An 18,061-nucleotide genomic window follows, 5' to 3' on the forward strand; every position below is an offset into this window, starting at 1 on the left:
AAAATACCTCTTGAGTTTTATTCTATAATAAATGAACAAATATATATAATATTCGTACTTACAGTACTGTTCAAAAAAGAAAAGAAGAAAGGAGATCGAAGAAACTACATGAGTACTCGCCTACCACATGGCTTATACGCAACCTTAATAATCAATAATTACAAGAAACAATCAACCATGGGTGCTGCCTTCCCAAGCTTTAGATACTCCAAGTCATTCTCAAAGGGTGTCAAGTTCAGATCCAGAAACAAGACTCTCCGACTTGTACTCGTTTTCTTCACGATACGTACTTGTGAAGAATTAGTACGGCCTAGAGGAGCAGCCTGCTGCAGGTTGTGTTTGAGATTGAAAGGAACTTGGTTTTGAATATGGTCAGTAGTTAAGGTTGTCCTATGCCTTCTCATGTGACCACCCAAAGCCTGTCCTATCGCAAACTCTAGGCCGCAGATAGAGCACCCGTGGGTTTTGGGCTTGGTTGGGGAGCCATCCGACTGTGAATCAAGACTTTCGTCACCTCCCATCAACCTTGGCTTCTTGTGGCTTGCTCGGTGACCACCAAGCGCTTGGAACGATGGGAATTGCCGATTACATGTCTTGCACTCAAACACACGGCTAGGAGTACTAGAGTCAGAGAAAGCGTCCATGGCAATTTCACCCCCACGAGAGAGCAGCATCAAGCAGTTCGCCATGGTCATGTTATGATCAAGCTGCTCTCTTTCTGTTGTGCTTCTTTTCATGGCCACACTAGAGATTGGGAAATCAGCAGATTGTGAAGGGTAAAGGGAGGTACGCACTTTGTGAATAGGGTTTTAGTGTGAAAGAAGAGCTAGGTTTTGTTTGAAGGAAAATATGAATGAAACTTAGGCTGTCTTTCGAGTCATGATATTTATAGCCTTGGTGGGTTCGTCCTTTGCTAGTTGGGGACTGTGACTTTTCTTTTGTAAAGTTGACATTTTGGAATAACGCCACGAATTAGCTCACTATTTTACTTTTACAATAAGGCAAGAAGAGCTGGCGATGGGGATATTGCCGCGGGAGAGTTAGTACATCTGGGGTGCATGCTACGTACCTTCAGTGTGAAAGTGCCGTCATGGGCACGTAAGCATGATCTCATTGCTGAGCCAATGAACCAAAGAAGGAGTCTCCATTGGCGCGCCCGGTCGAGTTGATGAGTCTTTCCCAGAATCTTCAACTTCTAGAAGAATCGGGTTTCACTTACTTAATCCTGGCCGGGTATGAAAGAGGAAGCTGCAGTACTACCAGCTAGCATGCATCGTGATCAGTTAGTAGCGGAAATTGTGCGCACGAGCCGGCCGTCATGATCAGACTTGCTATTCAAACTTCAAAGTACCATGCTAGCTGCATGTTCTCTATAAAGCATTAATAATTTTTCCCAGTTATGTTAACATTTTCCAGAGTATATCGGTCTTATATATATCCATTAATTTACACGTATTAACTATTTGGATCGATCTTGCATCTAGAAATTCAACTTAACTAATACATGTCAAATAGATTATTCTAACGATGAATTATATCTATATATATAGGAGAAAACAACACTAGAAATTATTATAATTAAACTGATGATCATCAAGAGAAAATAATTAAGAGATCATATATAAAATAAAATAAACACGCGCACATGGGATTAAGTAATTTGGTACTGATCATTATATGCCTAATATTGTAGCCAGGGATCAAATTTATTAATATTTGTCTTTGTGGTATATGGCTAGCTAGTGATCAAATTTAATTATTAACGTCTATATATGCACTTCACATTTTCACTTTAATTTCACTAATAATAATATTTATGTTGATGTTGAATCATGAAAAGGATCAGTTGGAAAGGTACTTCGCGTACCGTGTAAAATGTTCTAGTTTCGTGTCTCGCAATCAGTGGGCAAGTCCTGTACGTGACTATATATATATATATATATATATATATATATATATATATATATAGATACACTAGATAACGACTCCGGGTGCGTTAGTTTTGGAGTGCACCTGACATAATGATTTAAATAAAAATAAATAAAAAAGTCAGTAGCTTATTTGTTTGAGAAAAGAAAATACAAAATTAAAGAAAGATAAAAAATCTAAATTAAAAAAAAAAATCTAAACTACTTTAGCAAGGTATGAGCATTGGTCTGCATCTATATTGGATTATTTATTTACTCTTTATAAAATAATAAAATATTATTAATTTAATATTAAGGATATTTTGATAAAACATGATTCTTTATTAAATTCTACAAGAGAGTTAGTTATATGGATCTTTTGGTAAAATAGGAATTAGCAGACTTAATAGAAAAATAATAAAAATTAACGAAAAAATAATAAAAGTTACTATTTACAATTAGATAGTTACTTATTATAATAGAGTGAAGATATATATAAATGTCGACGACGTTCTTATAATAATTAAGGTGGACCATCAACGTCCGCCACATATATTATATATTATACACTTGGCCAAATCGACGGGTACTTACTCTCGACGGTAGTACTTATATTACTTCTAGATCATTTGTACGTACCACGAAGTTTATCTATCCCTATTGAATAGACAAATCAACATGAATATTGGAGTTGCCATCGTGGGTGGTTAGATATAGATATAGATATATAATAATTTCTCGTGTGAATTAGTTTAGAGGACGACTTTGATTTGCCAATAAGTTGAAAAATGCTTGCCTTGTGATTTGGTTTTCTAATCTCATGTAGTGGTACAATTCAACTAACATTAATTAATTATAGTTGCAAGGTTGTTCAAAATGACGACTATATATGCATATATGCATGTATGTATCCATCCTAGCTAGCTAGCTACCTACGACTTCATTCTCATGCGCGCGGCGTGTCAACCTCTCTTACGTACGTTATGAAACTTCCAATAAATATTGCTTTAATTAATAATTTAATTTCCATTGTTTTTTTTTTTTTTTTTCTTTGCCCCAAATCATGACTTCCATTAGAAGCCTCCACAGAGTCTATCCGATTATACTCCTTGTGCTAGCTGACGTTGCTGCAGCATGCTACAAGCTGCACTACTGCTCGATCCGCAATATTTCCCCTCTTCGCTTTTGGTCAATGTTTGATTCCAACGCCAACCTTGGTCTTGTATATGTGTCTGCATACATATATTGACATGATGTGGCGCCTTTATCCATTACTAAGAAATTGTCTGCAGGGATGTCAATATATGTACGTAGACACATATATATAAAAAAATTTTCTCATTAGTTATTATTTACTATTTCACATTTCACATCTTATAAAAAATACACCCACATTTTATAAAAAAAAATATATAAATTTAAGATATGAAAATAAACAGTAACTTATCCATAAAATTCCTCGTATATGTATGTATGTGTCACACACATACGCCGGCTGCCTTTTGATATAGCTCACAAATTTAATACAACATTACAACTGTTTTAATTATATGCCATTTTTTCACCGACACGGCATGATCAGGTCAAACGGTCCTTCGTTTTTATTGAAATGAAAAAAAAAAAAAAAACTTCTTTTCTAATAATTTGTGTTATATAAATAGGACCTGTATCGTTCTCAATAGTTAAAATTAATGAGCTAATTATTAGCCCTTTAATTACTCTTATTAGTTATTGGGTACAGACTACATGATACACCTTCCCCACATAAGGCTATATTTAGATGTTGAACTGAGTTGAGTTAAGTTAATATAAAAATTAAAAATTAAAAGTTAAAAGTTGAATAAAATATTATTAGAATATTATTTTTTAATATTATTATTATTTTAAAATTTGAAAAAGTTAAATTATTTATTATATTTTATTTTAAAATTTAAAAAATTTATAATAATTAAATAAGATAAATTGAAACTTGAGATAAGTTAAAATGAATTTGAAATCCAAACTGGCTTGGCGCGGTTGCTAAAGTTCATCCTCGCTTCCAGGTTCCAGGCAACTTTGTATGCTCTTCAGCGTCCCAATTTTTTATGACTTTGGGCTGGGGCTGCTTGTGGGACTCTTGCTAAAATTAACCCATGTTAAAATGTCTGGGCTTATTCAGCCTCAAAAACCAAGGCTAAGGCCCAATATAGCTTGACTTTGAACGGCCATGATCTTTCCGTCAAATACCCTTGTGGCCCCACAGAATCGCATGGGTACGGTCTGGATGAATCCAACCACTTATGGCAATGGTGTAGAGCTCCATATAATCTCTCTCCTCGCAGTTAAAGTACAAGCTCACATTTAGCTCCCCAAAAGACTATTTTTCTTCTCTCTTCTACTCCATTTTTTCTATCTCCGGCCTGTCGCTGCCAGGAAACATCTCCGGCGAGTGTTCCGGCCAACTTCCTGTGCAGGTACTTTCGCTCCGGGACCCTCTCATTTCTCTAAATTTTAGGGTTTCGCCTCCATTGCCATATCTTGTGTGCAAATACACACCCACACAAACACATACATATGCACCCATGTACATGTGTATGAATAGTAGAATAGGTTTCTGGAAAAACCACTTCGGTCACTTTGAGATTTAAATATCTCCTAAACGGTGCGTGTTTTTATATTCTCTCTGGATCACTGGCTGCATGTCGTACGTGATCGATGCTTCATTTTCTGGATTTGGATTTTTTTTTTTTAAGTATTAGGTTTTGCCGTTGTGTGCAGATAGAATCGGCTAGGCTTTGAGCGGGGCTTTGCGGATTTTATGGGCAAAGCCGCGTAGTAAAAGGTAAAGTGGTTTGGACACTAGAAGCTAGTTCGAGTTTTGTGTGAGTGGGCTGGCTCAGTGAGTCCTGCTCTGGCTGGGATCACAAAATGGTAGGCTCGGAACTCTAATTGAACCTTTTCTATGAATCTATGCGAATGATTTGTTATAATCGTAGGTCCTTCGGGACTACCCTGTATCTGATTTTCGCGCTTAAGAGGTCTTCTGTATAGTATGGTGCTACGTGTTCTGTATTTCGTGATTGTTCCTTTTTTCCGCTTTCATATGGTTTGAACATTTTAGACATATTTATTATTTAAAATGCGCGTTCCTTAGTGTAGAATCAATTACTTTTATGTGCTCAGGGCATTTTTGTATACATTGGTTGAATCCCCAGTCTGTTTAAATGTTCAATCTTGAGATTTCTCATCTTCTTTTAATGTTATTTATCTAAAACAATGAGGCTGATTTTTCATTCGGTATCATTGACCAACTTATGATTTTATATGCGTTATATCCTTAATTATTACCAATCTGCATAGTATGACTCGTAAATTACCATACCAGTAGATGATGTAAGTAATGAAAGGCTTCCTCGTATCCATTCATAAAGAACTGTTTTAAATTTAGTTTCAATTTTGATGAACTAAATTAAATGATTTGTTGAGAGTGACTATGTGGTCCTGTTTGTACCTAAAAAGAAAGGATGCGGTGCTGTTTGTTGCATATGATCAACTGGAATAGCTAACAAGGGTTTTATAACCCCCAGGAGTTGGCTCAAGCGATAAGAGCCATGGTCTTTGGTGGTATGCTCCCTCTAGGTCTAAGGTTTGAACCCTTGGGTGCAAACAATTTCTAGGAGCCATCGGACAGGGGGAATTTCGCCTTGAATTACCCTAAGTGCATTTGCGAGAAACTCTTTGTTGATGGCCTGTGCACCGCCGAGATTAGCCAAGACTTTGTTTCCGGACACTCAGTGCCAATTAGAAAAAGAAACAACAAGGGTTTTATCATTGATTCCATATACAGACATTTGCCTTAGGCTTTCTTTTGTGCTTATAAGATTCCATCGCCATAAAATTGCATATGAAAATTTGTTGGCATATCTATTATATATAATAATAAAGAGGAAATGAGTGATGTAGTTAATTCTTTTTTGATCAGTAGTGATGTAGTTAATTCTAAGAATTAATTCAAGAGATTACTACCCATAAGTTAGGCTAACTAAAATTCATCTCACAGATTTATGGGGAAAAAATCTAGTGGCAAATTTATCTAAAATACTTGGCAAGTGGAGTTTTGAACTAAATTTTAACGTGGTGATTGGAAATTGTAGCTCATTGGGAGCTAAATGATTTGGAGGTGTCTGTGAGGTCAATGGACTCCAAATATTTTCCGGAGAATTGTCAAGATCTGGATTATGTTTTCCCTGTTTTATGCCAAACAGCTTTTTTTTTTTTTTTTTTGTAAAAAAATTTATGCCTTGTGTCAAATGTGTTTTATGTTTTGAAAAATATTGCAACAAACTATGTTCATGAGTAGGATTTCAGGGTACTCTCTCTCTCTCTCCCTTTTTTTTTTTTTAAATGTCGGGGAACCTCTCCAAGGCAGGGCCCTTCGGACCCAGATTTCGGGGTACTCTTATACTGGATTTTAAGCAGCCTTGAGGTTTTGAATAGGCTAAAGCTTTGGAAGGCAAATTTATTAAGTACTATGCAAAAAGTGTTTTCCTTCAAGTCAGTTGGGCATCAGGTAGGTATTTTTTTTGACGATTTTTGCTTTGGAATATAACTTAGTTAATTTGGACCAATTCTTGGTGAGGTTTATGAGCAATCTCATGGTTATGAGACAATGCAAGGAGCTCGCATTTTCAACACCATTTCTTCCCAATATCTTCTTTTCAAGTTTTGTTAGGGATGGCTTTTCTAAAACGTACTCGGACCTGAAAAATATTAATTTATATGGCTGTGTTAGAAGACCATCTCTGGTGGTAACTTGAGGGTCTCAGTATAGTCTTTATAGATAAGCTCTGGATGAACAAGGGTGGCTATGAATGTATTGAAAAATGACTATTATCTAATCTATTGTTGCAGACCACCCTGAATCTAATTTGTCTTCCTTAATATTGTATATTTTAAATCAAGCTTTTTAAGCTGTTTTTATTGGCAGTCTTTTCAGCACAAAAGCATTTGGACTCCCAGAGATGCTGGGTGTCTAACTGATGGAGAGATGGGCTGCGATAATTCCTCCAGAATTGAACCGAAGCGGGGTCATCAGTGGTTTATGGATGCTGGTGGACCAGATCTATTCAATAACAAGAAGCAGGCTTTAGAAGCTCTGAATGGAAGACAAGTTTCAGGAGTTGCACAAATGAATGTTTTTCCATGGGATAACACTTCTGGATTCCAGTCTGTTCCGGGGCAATTCACTGACCGCCTATTTGGATCTGACCCTTTACGGACTGTCAATCTTGTTGATAGAAATATTCCTTCCGTTGAAAGTGGAAGTATGGATATGGGAATAAAAGTTTTTGAGAATCAGTATGGAAAAGATCCTTCGGTGAGTTTGTCTAGGTCTCATGCCATTGAAGATCCAGCATCATGTCTAAACTTCGGTGGAATAAGGAAAGTCAGAGTCAATGAAGTTAACTCTAACAATGGCATGTCTGAATCTTTGGGACACTCTTACAGCAGGGCTGATAACACTGGCATTTCTATGAGTGCATCCTATAATAAGAATGACAAAAATGTCATATCATTGGGGGCTGCATACAGTAATGGCTTTGAGAACACTAACTCAATTGGCCCCAGCTTCAGTAAGGTAGATAACAATTTCATGTCAATTGGGCACACCTTCAATAAAGGGGATGGCCACTTCATAACAATCGGTCACAAGTATGGCAAGACAGATAATAGCATGTTATCCATGGGTCAGCCATTTGATAAGGGTGATGGAAATTTTATATCCATGGGCCAGTCGTATGAAAAGGGAGATGCAAGTGTCATGTCATTGGGTGTCTCCTATGCCAAGGGGCATGAAAATTTCATTACAGTGGGCACAACGTATAGTAAAACCAACGAGAATTTTATGTCAATGGCTCCTTCCTACAATAAGGGGAATAATCACATAATTTCAATGGGTCCTACCTATGACAAAGCAGATTCCAACATTGTATCAATGGGTACTTCCTTTGTCAATGGGCATTCCAATGCTTTATCAATGGGTCACAACTTCAATAAGGGTGAGAGCAGTACCATATCTTTTGGTGGTCTTTGTGATGAACCTGAGACAAATCCCCCGGGCGGGATGATTAGTAGCTATGATTTATTTATGGGTACTCAGAACTCAGCTCAAGCTTCAGAAATAGCAGGTCAGAAGGATCTGGTTGAGTCCAATGGTGAACCAGTTGTAAATGATGCTCCAGAGCCTACTTCTAAACCTGATGCCAACCCAAGGTATAAGGAGCCAACAGCAACTAAGAAGGCTCCTCCAAACAACTTCCCTTCAAATGTCAAAAGTTTGTTATCAACTGGTATGTTCGATGGGGTCCCTGTGAAGTATGTTTCCTGGTCGCGAGAGGTATATTTGTTCTTTCAGGTTGCTTGTCCATATTTGGAATGCTATTTTAACTTTCTGGAGCTCTTGATTTTAATATTTTACGCATGTTTAAATTTTATGTTTGGAAGAAAAATCTTAAAGGACTCATAAAGGGAACTGGGTATTTGTGTTCCTGCGACAACTGTAATCTCTCCAAGGTTAGCACCTCATATTAATTTTCTGCACAAAGGCAAATAAGGAGTGTTCGATCTGAGCTTAATAACCAAGCTGGTATTTTTTATTGCATCACACAGTCTCTTAATGCTTATGAGTTTGAGCGCCACGCTGGTTGCAAGACCAAACACCCAAATAATCATATTTACTTTGAGAATGGAAAGACCATCTATGCTGTTGTTCAAGAGCTGAAGAGCACTTCTCAGGAGATTCTGTTTGATGCTATTCAAAATGTGACGGGTTCTCCAATTAATCAGAAGAATTTCCGGATCTGGAAAGGTAATTCACAATTTACAACTTTGGTGACTGGTTTAGCATCAAACCAGGAAGATAGCTATTCTCCCTCTCCATTGTCTCTATTTCACCTATTACTTAACTAGGTGAAGTTAAATATATTAGTCTCTCTCATATGTATTCTTTTTTGTCTTCTTTTCCTGTCCTCAGCATCATATCAAGCTGCCACCCTTGAACTTCAGCGTATCTATGGAAAGGATGAGGTTATCATGCCATGCTGAGATGAAAATCCTTGCTTTCTGACGATTTTGAGGTTGGTGAATATGTGATCTATGCATAGCAGCATATAACCTATAGAACATATAGGCTCCATTTGGGATTTAATAGTTTGGGCTGATGGGTGTTTATAAATATAATGGATTTTCTACTTTATCTAGATGGAAATCTTAATTTAATTTTTTTATTTTTGGATTTAGCAATTTTGGATGTGTGATTGAAGCACCAAGGGTGCCTTTCCCTGTGTGAGTCGTGGTCGCAAAAGATTCTCTCTTTGAGCAATGAGGTAGTTAGGTGCTTTGGTCAAAGTTGTGCTACTTGGCACTTTTGGGAGTGATAGAAAATCAGAAGCATGTAACTGCAGATGGTGGAAAGGTGAAACTTTTGGGAACATGCATACTTGTGAAATGTGCGAGTTTGGACCAATCATCTGGTGTTTTTTGGTCATTGAAGATTGCGAGCAATCCTGACTGCATTTTCTTATTATAGATTGAAAAGGTGCACTTCCCATCTGGCCAAATTAAGCTCAAGTTTACTGCTTTTATTCTTTAACGGCCAATATATTGATTGTATTCAACAAATGACCAGGTTGAGGTGGTTTTGGCCCAAACCTATACTTTGGCTATTATAGGACCCAAAGTAAAATAGTGAAGTTCATTCGATCTCAGGTGTAGTATTGTTTGTCTTGGTTGGTTTATAATCAGTTTCTCTAGGGTTGTACTCTCCAAGTTTTTTGGTCAGCAAGACGTTACTTACCTGCCTGGTTTTAGCGTCAGTAGTGTTGTCTGCAGTTGCTTCATTGTGAAGAGTCCGCTTTGTTTTCTTTTGTTTGGTACTGTCTCAAATTATGTGGAAGAGCCTGAGAAAACCCTGCATTTAAATCAAACGCCTGATAAAATTGTTGTAATTGAGTGAGCAAATGTAAAGGGTCATCCTCGTCCTTGATCATGTATTACTTCACTATGAATTGGAATTGGAAAGAAATATTTTTTGGATTGCACACCAGGGATTAAAATGTATTTTGATATATATTATTCTTCTTCTTTTTATTCTTTATTGTCCCGAGTAATTTTGATACGTATTCTTGGCAAAGTCTAGTGGGTCCAATGAGTGGACAGAGAGCCAGGCGGCGTTTTCGCCCCATTCTTGTCTTCCTCCACATTCGTACGCTTGTACCCATGCTTTCTGTTTATGATTAATGCTTTCTAGTCTTCATCTTGCGCGCGCGCGCACAGATGCCGGGGTACCCATTCCTTGGTCTAGAAAAATCGTGTTTCTCCAAAATGATACTATATTTGTCTTTATGTATGTATGTATGTAAATACTAGACCTATTCCCTAAATTTTAGTTTCATAATTAAAGCATTTAAACGGCTTTCCGTGAACAGAAGAAACGGATACTCCCCAATTGAGTAATTAAAGCAAATTAAAAAAAAAAAAAAAAAAAAAGAGAGAATGATATTGTACATAGAAGACGGGCCGGAAAGAGGCATTGGTATATGTCATCCCTAGGGCTGCAATCCGACCAAACCGCATAGTATCTGGGCCCGACCCGAACCAACCCGCAATGCATGCCAATTTGGTCCGACTTGACCCGCTGAAAGTCGGGTCCGATGAGCACCTCCCTTCTTCATCTTCTTCCTTTTTTTTTTTTTTTTTAATGTTCTTATTTTTCAAAGATGTCAGTGTATCATCAAACATAAATTTTACAGGCTCTAGATTTCTTCTTTTTAACGAGAGTTCGGAATTTATGCGGATGCGAACAAGGCCTGCAACCTGTGCCTCTGTCTGATCAAGCAAACTCGATACACTGATGCAAGAATGGTTCTTGAAGATGTACTGTAGGATAAACTCTCAGGGTCCTCTGATTCCAAGTCAAGAAAACGTGCAGAGGAGCTACTACAGGAGCTAGAGCAATACCAATCTCAGCTATCTTCTTCGAGCGTCAGGATGGTGGATAGATTCACTTGGATCAGGAGACGTGAGCCTTTGAAAGTAGCTGTATATTTTTCTTCACCTATCAAGAAATAAAAATCAACGACGAGCTGGTTCTCAGGCAAGACTTCCTGTCGCAGATCGTTGAAGAAGATGCAGATATGCAGAGAAGATGGGTTAAAACCGACATTTGACGGGTTCGGCCCACAAATACATTTGGCCCGCATTTTATCGGTCGGGTCGGGTTGGATTATTCGGACGGGACGGGTTCACGGATTTTCTGCCGAGGCCTAGTCATCCCAATGTAGTATAGGTTCTGGTCAAGCACAGGCCGGCCTGTATATATATAGAGAAACATCTAAACCCTAATCAATAAATATCCATAGAAGATCAAAATAACTTGAGAATCCAATGGTTCTAACTCGATTCTTACTCAAAGGAGCCTAGCAACATTGCCTTGAGTAAGATGCAGAAGGTCACCCTTGGCCTTGATTCTCTATATATTGGGTACGTACATGCATGTCAGTATATCAAGGAGATCTTCATTTGTTTCAATATATAACATGAAAGATACAAATAAATGGCGAAGAATTAATATTTTTATTAGGACTAAGAGAAATATTAATCTGCATTTCCAAACTGCAAAAGAATCACAGCAAAATATAACTTTACCCGGCAAAATAAGCGAATGAGAGACTCCAGATCAGTAAATATACCCTTCATGAAAAGCTTATAATTATATTAAGCTTTTACAAAAAGTTCATGAGGATCGATGCAGTAACTTATATAAAGAGTTTTGTACCCCCACGGATTAAACATTCTTTATTATATATAACGTTTTAGTACTCAGAATAAACATGACTACTCCCGAATGTTGAAAAAAACAAAATATTAAACCAGCAGTAGTACTACGTACTGATCTTAATTTATAGGCATGCATGCACAAATTAAGTAATGCAGTACTAATTAATGAATCTCAAAAGGTTTTATTGGGGTTGACTTAAGTTTAATGCAATACGCAATTCGAGCAGAATGATATATCCCCACAACATTTTTTTAGCCATTTCATTGATCATGAAATGAAGCTAATCTATCTAGGACCTGTAATTATTAATGCCACTAGTGATCTTCCTAATAATTAATTGTCCTATATATATATATATATATATATATATATATATATGCAAGGCTAGCTACCTGCTCTGCATCACATCTTGGCATGAATTGTTGCAAGTGGCATCCTAATTAACTTGCTAAAACGCATGAGTTAATTATGGTAATTAATCACGACGTGTCACGTACGGGTTACATGATTTCTTGGAGATTTAGGACTGCCTTAGATCATTTCATGCGGATTATCTTGCTTAATTTTGCTGATCTGTTAAAGATTAATGCAAGCAAGTTTTCATTTAGAATTATTAATTGGGAAGAAATCCAATCCAGATCGACGTACGTACGTTCTTATAGTAATTAATATATATAAGTTTTACTGTGTATGCAAAGAGCAGTGGGACTATAAATGCATGTTTGTCGGTATTAATATTTAATCATCATGTATTGAGTGTTCCCGTGGAAGTGGGCGCTTGCGTTGTTGCTTAATTTTTAGTTTGGATATAGAAAGTCCAGTTTGCATTAATGTGATCCACTTTTATTTCCATTTTTAATTATATATTGTACCTGCTAATTAATTATTTAAATATTACAAAAAAAAATGAGTATTTATAACAAGTTATTTGTAATGAAATTGACTATTTATAACAAGAATAGACTTATTTTAACAGAAAATAATAATTTTTATAAGAAACAATTAATAACAAATAAATAGTTTTCTTGTAATAATTATTATATATATATATATTAATTTTATATTATTTATTGTCCTTTTAATCATAATATAATATTAAATAATTACCAACCGTGGATCTCTGTGATCTATGACATGCAAGATCAAGATATATCGTAGATGATCAAGTTGAGATCAATGATATTCATTTCCACGGAGGTCCACGATTGTCGTGGATTTGATGACTCATGACAAGTAGTAGTTGTAGCTCAAGATAGAGATCGAAGAAAGTCAAGGCCGTCGTCATGGGTCTCAAACTCATACCAGTGATCCAAGATGATCAGCTATATATAAGTCTATTCTTGTTATAAATAGTCTATTCTTGGTTTCTAAATTATTCATATCAATTCAATTAATGTTTATGTGATAAAGTGTCATACAATGTCATCACGTCAGTTTGTGTTATAAATAATGTGTCAGAATATATATCTATATATAGTAATTAATTTTTGGCATTTTTCAATTTCCAATAAATAATATTAATGCAAAAAAAGGAGTTTCCACCTGCCTCAGTATTTTGAACCTTTTATACAAATTAAGTACCTTTTACTTTTAAATCCCAAAATTAAAATTAAAAAAAAAAATGCAATATTTGTTCAATAAAACTGCTATATATATATATATATATTTATCTTTTGTGACAAAAGACTGCTATTTTGAGTGTGAGATAGCCATAAAAAGAGATGAACTGTATTGGGAGATGGATCAGTACTAAATGTTTAATACAATGAAGCACTTCCGGAATATTATTCTCTCCATCATGATTAAGATGGATTAATCGTGATTGATTGTGAAAATTAGGACCACTGGTGATCAATCCGCTTAGAACAAAGTTGTAAAAAGAGTCATAAAAAAGATTGTATCAAAATGAGCTTTTCTTTCAATATTATTAGGTTGTTCAAAAGCATATTAAATAATAATAATAATAATACAATAATATTCTCACAGAATAACTCAGTTTATAGATCGATAAATAGCAAGCTAGCTTGTACTGTTCCTCACATGCATGCATATATATAGTTCTAAAACACGATCGACCAGGCTGTGTACTTGAGCCATCCTACGTTTTTGGGTCTGCAGAAACGGACATACCCATTTCATGCCTAAAGGCTGATCAAGCACGTATTAAGTTATTAAACACACACACACACACACACAAGAGTTGCAGAGGTACGTTACTGGAAGTCATGTGAAAACAGAACTTTAGAGTTTAGATCCATCGATTGCCACAAATTCTTGATTTGAAGTAGTAGTCTTTATGCTCTCTTCCATGATAGCCGCATTTTGGGTTGTTGGTAGTACCTTATTGCTCTCTGACATGGTTTGGTCTTGATCCTTGCCCTTGCCCCATAAAACCAGATACAGGCCAACAACAATGATGACTGCTCCAATAACCCTAATATATATATATAATAGTTCAGTTACCTGTGTAAGTCCATAGTCGGTACATATAGAATGGTTTCTCTATAGTTTCGTATTCGTTTCCCTAATATATCCTTTGAGTTAATTAATCAAATCATTAATTGGTAAAAAAATCGCTTGCACTTTTTCTGTGGTCATGACTGGAAGCTGAGATCAGATCAATGCGCACCTTCCCAAGTATAACGTTTCGGATAGAATGAAGGATCCCATAATTGCAACTAGAATCATGCTTAGGGGACTAAAAGCAGTCACAAAAACAGGTCCTCTTTCCTTCATTATCACTGCTTGAGTGTAATAAGCAAATCCTGAACATACCACGCCCTGCATAAAAACTTCATAAGCATTGCAAACAGGAAAGACATCTAGAGTTCAAAGAAATTAAATAAAATAAAAAAAAAAGTAACTAAATTTAGATCTCCTCACACTGTATACACAAGCTAAGAGCTTAACATCCAAGTGAATTGACCAGGCCGAGGGGTTGCCCGTTCCATTACAAGGGCCAGTATACTACTTTCCAGAGTGCCCATCAAGCATATCAAAGCTGTCAAGGAAAGCTCTGCCGGATATGATTTCAGGGTAATTGCCTACAAAAGCAGCAATGGCATCTTACTATACGGCCGGCATCTACTTGTGTGAGTTTGGGCACTGAAATTTCAAAGTTAAAATTCATGTTGATTGGGAAATCTTACTTGAAGAATGATGAAACCAGACCAGCAGACACAGCCTGATATAATCATGAGAGCACCTTTGATGGGATCTTGCTTGTTTACAGAACTTGTAGTTGTTTCATGAGCATTTCCCAGATTTGTCCAGGGCAAATTCAACATAGTTCCTTTAACCAGAGTCATAAACATTGCCCCCCAACTGTCACTATAGTCCCCAACACCTTTGCCTGGCTATGCAGTCTCTTAATATACACTTTCTCAAGCCTGCAAAAGCATTCAATTTTAAGCACCCCATATTTAATATATATACCATGTATGGTTGCAAGCTGTATTGGTGTGTAAGAAACTATAGAGAGTTACGTACCCACAAACCCAAGCCATTAAAAATGCAAAGGCAGGAAGAACATTGCACATAGCAGATGTAAAAGTTGCTGTAGTATACTTCATCCCGGTATAGAACAAGTTCTGGTCTATTACAGGTCTGAAAAGGGGAAAACGAAAGCTTAACTGAGATCCGGCCACCAGAACAAATGTCAAATGATGGTAATATAATAACAAGATAATTGTTTGGAGCTTAAGGCCCAAGGCTGCATGTTGCTCAATGGTCAAGATTCTTACTCCAATAAGCCGAGCAGCACAATCTTAGCAAAGAGAGAGAAGGTCAACTTTGTCCTTACTTTCCTGTACGTAAGAGGTAGTTAATCGATGTGATTAGAATCTTTTTTTAATCTCGTTCAACATATATCTTTTTAAGCAAAGAATTGACATACATATAAACAATAAGAGGGGAAGAGAGAGAGAGAGTGAGAGAGAGAGAGAGAGAGAGAGACCTGTCCAAGACAATAGCAAAAGGAGCAACGACGGCAGTGGCAACGGCGTGCCGGTAAACTACCAATACATGTTGGCTCATTCCCTGGTTTAAAGCAAACTTGGAAATAATGGATAGTCCTGCATAGCCAAATTGTAGCAGAATTGCTGCCAGAAAAGGCTTCACTTGGTTACGTAATTGAGAAATGGACTCCATAGACATTTTGCAAGTAATTCTATTACATGTATTAATGTAAAGAACTTCTGAGCAAAATGAAGCAGAAAGCTAACCTTATATACACTCTCTCTTTCTCTCTCTCTCTCTTTCGTTCATATACATCATAATAAATGAAATCAATCTCAATACGCTTTGCTTTTCGAGTCCAACTGAAATACCACCTGTCAGAGAAAAAACTCACTTCACCACAACCTCAAAACCAGCAATCATTTCCTCTTAAAATATGAAGCACTATCATTGCTGACTAAGGAAGGGGAGAGCCAGTGCAGCACGTAACATGTCCATGCTGATAATGTGGTGGATTGGTGGGTCGTTAAATTAATTATATTGCATCAAAATGAGCTTAATTGAGAAGATTTTGTTGTGTTATATCCTTTAGGGAAAACCCATCTTCTGTGTGTTCACGACTCTGGTGAACAACACCCTGCAAAACACCTCAAAATCTAGCGTAATTGAAATGATCTGTTTCTCACATGACCAAGCGTCACTATATATGTTTGTTTTCAAAACACTCTTTTGCAAATTCACGATAGCCCTCCTTCTTGCAACTCAAGATTGTTGAATCACCGTTTATATGAAAATCTTAAAGTGAATGGTACTAAATAATGTATATATTTAATCGTTTCCACGCACATACCCACCTATTAACAAAAGAATTTGATCTTTTAACTGAGAGCTAGGCGTAGAGTCCACCCAGAATTCGAACAAGGCTAATACCATATTAAATCATGTCAATATCATTTACTCTACAACTTAACCGAATGAGAAATGATGAATTTAATCATAAATTAGATTTCATATTAAGAACATTAACAAGACAAGTAAATGCTAAAACATTCTCATCGAGGGTATGAAATCACCACTAGTCTTAAAAATGTAATTATTTATATTATATTTTTAACACTCTCTTCTATGTACATGTGTTGGGCCAAATTGAAATTTTTAACCAAATAGGATAGAGTGTAAAGTCAGGCCGATTCGAACTCAGGCTCCAATACCATATTAAATCACACTTGTCCAAAAAAGTTAAACTGATTAACAGAAATAGATTTAATTAAATTAAATTCTAATTCAGGCATATGATATATACACGTCATATAGCCCTTAATTAACCATACTCAAATTATCAAGATTTATTGCACTTAATTTCTACTATTTTTAGTACATTGATCAAGACAAAAAATAAATAAAATGTTTTCCCGGAGGCAAACCAGTTCCATGGTGCATGCAAGTTGAAAAATGGCCTGCAGCCACAAGACTGAAGGGATAAACACTCTTAGAAACTCTACGTATAATGCATGTCTGTGATTTATCACAAACCAAGTATTTTAGTCAACAAAACCATATCCTTCTTAGCACCCCCATGCCGATTTATCCATCCTAGATACCACCCAATTAGATTAATTACATTGATCAAGTGTCGCTTTTTTGTGGGTAGTGACGATGTTCTAATTAATTTTCTCAGCATGCAAATGGCATTATATCGCCCATTGAAATCTGTAACAATATCTTAATAAGAATTTAAGGTATATAATGGATCAGAGAGTGGGTTTAAATATTCCCACTAGTACTTCTGACGAACAATTACTTTCTTTCTTGTTTACTCATAAAAAAAATCATGTAACGAGGACATGATGATGATCATCAAGATCATTGTATCCTTAACAAAATCCAAATTTACTTGTGTTTTCAAAAACTTGAGCTTGAAATACGAATAAAAGTGCTTGCATTATAAATGATCGAGTGGCCCTAAATTAAAGCTGAGGGGACGGTTGTAGTTTAATTGACTATTTTTGCTGAATGTTAGTGCAGTCCGATTCATATCTAAACAAGGGTACGTACGTTGACGTGGTTCGCATTTATGCTGTTTTTTCTTTTGTTTTTTTTGGTACCAAAACATAATAATTAGGGAAAACCATGCAAGTTTAGATAGGAGCAACCTTGAGCCATGCATGCGTATATATAGAGAGGGGAAATGGTAAAAACCGTGTCTCTTCCCCGTTGTTTAAAGAGGAAATTAAAGGAAACTCTTTGGGACTTTTTAGCTTTTGTGCTTGTTACAAGAAGTGGGCTAGCTATTACAAATAGCGGCGCATTTTTATGTTAATTATTCTTACAACATCATGGGCACATTGATTTGATATTAAATAATTCAAAAAATAGAAAT

At 36.2% G+C, this 18,061-nt stretch overlaps 3 protein-coding genes across 4 annotated transcripts; 1 reads left to right on the top strand and 2 right to left on the bottom strand.

Moving 5' to 3' along the window:
• Positions 1-867, bottom strand: LOC121246362 (zinc finger protein ZAT11-like). Its single transcript, XM_041144489.1, has one exon. It carries the CDS (start codon positions 735-737, stop codon positions 159-161), a length of 579 nt encoding a protein of 192 aa, XP_041000423.1. The 5' UTR covers positions 738-867; the 3' UTR covers positions 1-158.
• Positions 868-4,138: 3,271 nt separating this feature from the next.
• LOC121246363 lies at positions 4,139-9,145 on the top strand. 2 transcript variants are annotated; one of them, XM_041144490.1, is made up of 6 exons: positions 4,139-4,360; positions 4,665-4,817; positions 6,874-8,283; positions 8,391-8,459; positions 8,556-8,754; positions 8,920-9,145. In XM_041144490.1, exons 2-6 carry the CDS (start codon positions 4,815-4,817, stop codon positions 8,988-8,990), a joined length of 1,752 nt encoding a protein of 583 aa, XP_041000424.1. In that variant the 5' UTR covers positions 4,139-4,360; positions 4,665-4,814; the 3' UTR covers positions 8,991-9,145. The 2 variants fall into 2 exon arrangements, with proteins under 2 accessions (XP_041000424.1, XP_041000425.1); XM_041144491.1 differs by having other exon boundaries at positions 4,665-4,728.
• A 4,495-nt stretch (positions 9,146-13,640) lies between these two features.
• Positions 13,641-15,940, bottom strand: LOC121246364 (WAT1-related protein At2g39510-like). Its single transcript, XM_041144492.1, is given in 9 exon segments — positions 13,641-14,158; positions 14,354-14,505; positions 14,608-14,669; positions 14,672-14,768; positions 14,874-15,040; positions 15,043-15,113; positions 15,214-15,330; positions 15,468-15,530; positions 15,680-15,940. Coding segments are annotated over 9 exon segments (1,122 nt in total). The 5' UTR covers positions 15,880-15,940; the 3' UTR covers positions 13,641-13,965.
• Between the last annotated feature and the right edge of the window lie 2,121 nt (positions 15,941-18,061).

This window comes from Juglans microcarpa x Juglans regia, chromosome 1S, assembly GCF_004785595.1.
Source record: "Juglans microcarpa x Juglans regia isolate MS1-56 chromosome 1S, Jm3101_v1.0, whole genome shotgun sequence".
Classification (NCBI taxonomy): Eukaryota; Viridiplantae; Streptophyta; class Magnoliopsida; order Fagales; family Juglandaceae; genus Juglans; species Juglans microcarpa x Juglans regia.

Coding starts and splice junctions, on each gene's coding strand:
- LOC121246362 (XM_041144489.1), bottom strand. CDS start 737: ATGAAAAGAAGCACAACAGAAAGAGAGCAGCTTGATCATAACATGACC.
- LOC121246363 (XM_041144490.1), top strand. Junction 8,284..8,390: donor ATGTTTCCTGGTCGCGAGAG/GTATATTTGTTC, acceptor TATGTTTGGAAG/AAAAATCTTAAAGGACTCAT. Junction 8,460..8,555: donor ACAACTGTAATCTCTCCAAG/GTTAGCACCTCA, acceptor TGCATCACACAG/TCTCTTAATGCTTATGAGTT.